Source organism: Poromitra crassiceps (genome assembly GCF_964638095.1).
Source record: "Poromitra crassiceps genome assembly, chromosome: 6".
NCBI classification, from domain to species: Eukaryota; Metazoa; Chordata; class Actinopteri; order Beryciformes; family Melamphaidae; genus Poromitra; species Poromitra crassiceps.
This window is the reverse complement of record NC_139627.1, coordinates 64,019,242-64,022,571: the sequence shown is the minus strand read 5'-3', so window position 1 is coordinate 64,022,571 and position 3,330 is coordinate 64,019,242. Positions and strand designations below refer to the sequence as shown.

The following is a 3,330-nucleotide window of genomic DNA, read 5'->3' as shown; positions in this document are numbered from 1 at the left end:
GAAGCTTTTGGGAAACCCAGCCAAGGGCGATTCTTCGGCCACCCACCCTTGAGGGGTGAGCTAGCTTGCTGCTTTGTTTGGTCCGCATGCTGTTTTTCCAACGCGTGACAATGAACTTAGGTCTTAGAAAACGTCAACTTAATTCTAACACAATGTTTCGATTCTTGACCAAATCTTCTTCAGGTGTATCAAGTTGACTGGTGATGCAGTTTGCATTTTAGGCAGTCTTCAAATGGAGCTTAAAGTAAAAAGTTGCTTGGCAGCGATGCGGTCTGTGTGATTTTTTCAGAGCGAATGACCTGGCTGTGGTATGCGCAGTCTCATTGGCTCTAGGGGCGTGGCTAGGCCCCCACTAGTTTTAAAGTTTTTTACTTTCCCACCTGTGCCAATGCACTTTCCCATTCTCTCGACCTCTCATATTAAATTCTGAATAGAAATTAAATTGCTCTAAATTAGAGCGAAAAAGAAACAAAAAAGAATGGTATGAAAATCACATTCTATAAGCCTTTTATGGCTGTTTCTAATTTGGTGCTTTTCTGCAAGGCAAAATGGCCTGCTGCACCATTCACCTTGACCATACCTGTCCCTGTGTGTTTGGCTGTAAGCCTGTGCTATGAGATTCATCCACTGTGTGGTTCATCTCTCTGCATCAGGTGAGCAACCAAATCCACCTTCCCAATTTGTCATCCTGGCATGCAAGCCCTAAGCATGTCATAATTTAGATCAATGTCTCAACACCTTTGAGCTACAGAACCCATAAGTGTGCCCCCATGGGCACTCAGGTACACTTACACAACATCAGGCCGGACACACAGGCACACATCTGGGGCCATAAGTCTTTAAAGAAAGCTCAGGTGTGTTCCATCACTGCAGCTGTGAAGCCCCTGGTGCTGCCCAGGACGATGGCTACTCGTATGTCCTGCAACTCTAGGGTGGATACACTGATGCACAATTTAGACCTTCAAAAGTGAGGCATGCTAATACAATTTTATCTCCTCCAGTCTAATTGACTATAGTCTATGCTTTAAAGCTTCAAATTTAGGTTTGGGTTAGGGTAATAGAGTACTTTATGAGTGTGATTCTTAGACTTAGGGTCAGGGTTTATTCTAAACGTGGGTTGGAGGGGTTAGGCTGTGTATTTGTGGTGGGATGGGGTTACAAAACTGAATAGTGCTTGGTTAGATTTAGGCACTATGGTGGCTTGGTTAGGTTTAGGGTTAAGGGGTGGTGGGTTAGGGTTAGGGTTAGGGTTAGGGTTAGGGTTAGGGTTAGGCAAGTAAAACAATTGGGTTAAGGTTAGGGTTAGGGTTAGGGTTAGGGTTAGGGTTAGTAGGGTTAGGGTTAGGGTTAGGGTTAGGGTTAGGCAAGTAAAACAATTTGGTTAGGGTTAGGGTTAGGGTTAGGCAAGTAAAACAATTGGGTTAAGGTTAGGGTTAGGGTTAGGGTTAGGCAAGTAAAACAATTTGGTTAAGGTTAGGGTTAGGGGTTGAAACTGTTCAGCTCAGGGTGTGCTTGGGCTTCTGATCTGAGGACTGGGGTTTGATTCCACGTCAAGCCACACACACTTAAAAGAAGGATTTTTCTTATTTTAAAATGTTAAATTACGTTCCAAAGATTCCTTATTGCAAATACAACAATTTGGTCAGGGTTTGGGTTTGGTCGTGATTAAATAAGAAAACCCTAACCCTAACACCAAGTTTTTTTTACTTGCCTAACCCTAACCATAAAAACCAACATCCTTAAAATAAAAATGCAATGGAACATGTTTGAAGAGTTATATGGCGATTCCTCTGTTCTGTGTCATCCCTTTCTGGCAGAAAGTCTTCAAGGCTAACTTCTCCCATGTGTGAATCTTTCAGGAAGTGTAAAGAGCACTACCTAAAGTAGCCAGACTTTTTAAAATTAGGTAATTAGGGCCGACTAAATGGGCAAAAATGGCTAATTAGTGGTCAAAATGCATCAACGCTAGTCTCTTAGAACAGACGAGTTGGCTTCCGCAATTTTCAAATGCTTCCGCCATACCGTCTGTACTTCGTGGGGGAGAATCATGCACCAACCGGAATGGGAAGCAGAAAGGCGGGTCTTCCGCTCATTAGTCCAATCAGAATCCAATATGCCGGCAGAAAGGCGGGTCTTCCGCTCATTAGTCCAATCAGAATCAAATATGCCGCATTCGCGTGTCGTGATTGGTCGGATTCCGTAGAACTTCCTTCCAGTCTGAAGGTTTTTTTCCCAACTTCCTTGTGCATGTTCTGGGGGTGTAACGTACAGACTGTATATAGCTGCATTCGCCGGATGTAGATGATACAGTCTGTTTTAAGAGACTACATCAACGCAGGTTCAGCACCACGGAGAGCTCCAGAGTGGAGCAGCACACAGGTGAGCAGAGTTTGAATCAGGCAGTGAAGTGGACTATGAAAACCCTCTGGGGAGAGAGCTGCTCCATGCCAACTCTGTGAGCGAGGCCTGACTAAATGGCCAGTCACACAGTAGTATAGAGGGTATTCCACAATAGTGTAAAAGCGAGTTGTGTTGCTAATAGCGAGTAGCTGTTAGCATTGGTAAAATACTTTAGCTGTACGTTCACACCGGCCATATTTTCACATATTCGTGTGACGAGCTTACATACAATGTCAATGCAAATGCTCGAGGAGATGAGATTTCGCCCCGGGCGGCACGTAGACGATAGATACGTCAAACTCGTATTTACCTCTTGGAGGTCATACAAGTTCAAACCATAGCATAACTGGTAATCACACTGTAAAGAAATAGCAGTCCACTTCAGTGTTTTGGTACAGTTGTGTTTATTGTTTCTTGTTTATTTAGGTTCCACATTAGTCATTAATACAGTAACAACTATTCTTCCTGGGGTCCACACTGTTCACACTTGATACGTTCCGTCCCTGCCCCGGCACGCCTGAAGCGTTTCCAGACCACCATTTCAAGTGGACTGGGAACGGTTCACTCAATGTTCACACAAATCAAACGAACCGGACTTTGGAGTCAGAGTGGAATCAAGTCTGCCTGATGTGAAACCACTGTATGGTTTTAACATCGGCTGTGCTCAAATCCCTCCTTCATGTCATGTAATGTTACAAGTATGTTTATGTTAAAGTCGAACTGAACCCGTTCGGAGCGTGGGTCGGAGTCCGTTTCAGACTGAAAACATAACTTGTCTGAGATGACAGGTTGAGAGGCGGGTCATAGTAGCATGTCGATGATTTGATTGGACAATTCTGGGGACTGGCTTTGGCATTGGCCAATACTGGCGTGTTCCACCCCCAAATCGAGTGGGATTCAGCGTGTTGTCGTGCTACGCGAGTGGGATCC

At 44.5% G+C, this 3,330-nt stretch overlaps 1 protein-coding gene across 1 annotated transcript in view; it reads left to right on the top strand.

Moving 5' to 3' along the window:
* Nucleotides 1–770: 770 nt before the first annotated feature.
* LOC310778030 (NACHT, LRR and PYD domains-containing protein 12-like) overlaps nucleotides 771–3,330 on the top strand; it is a gene marked incomplete at its 5' end in the record, with an annotated part of 58,652 nt that continues 56,092 nt past the window's right edge. Inside the window, one exon of the mRNA XM_083638345.1 lies at nucleotides 771–912. Coding sequence (XP_083494471.1) covers nucleotides 771–912 — 142 coding nt within the window. The remainder of the gene's footprint in view (nucleotides 913–3,330) is intronic.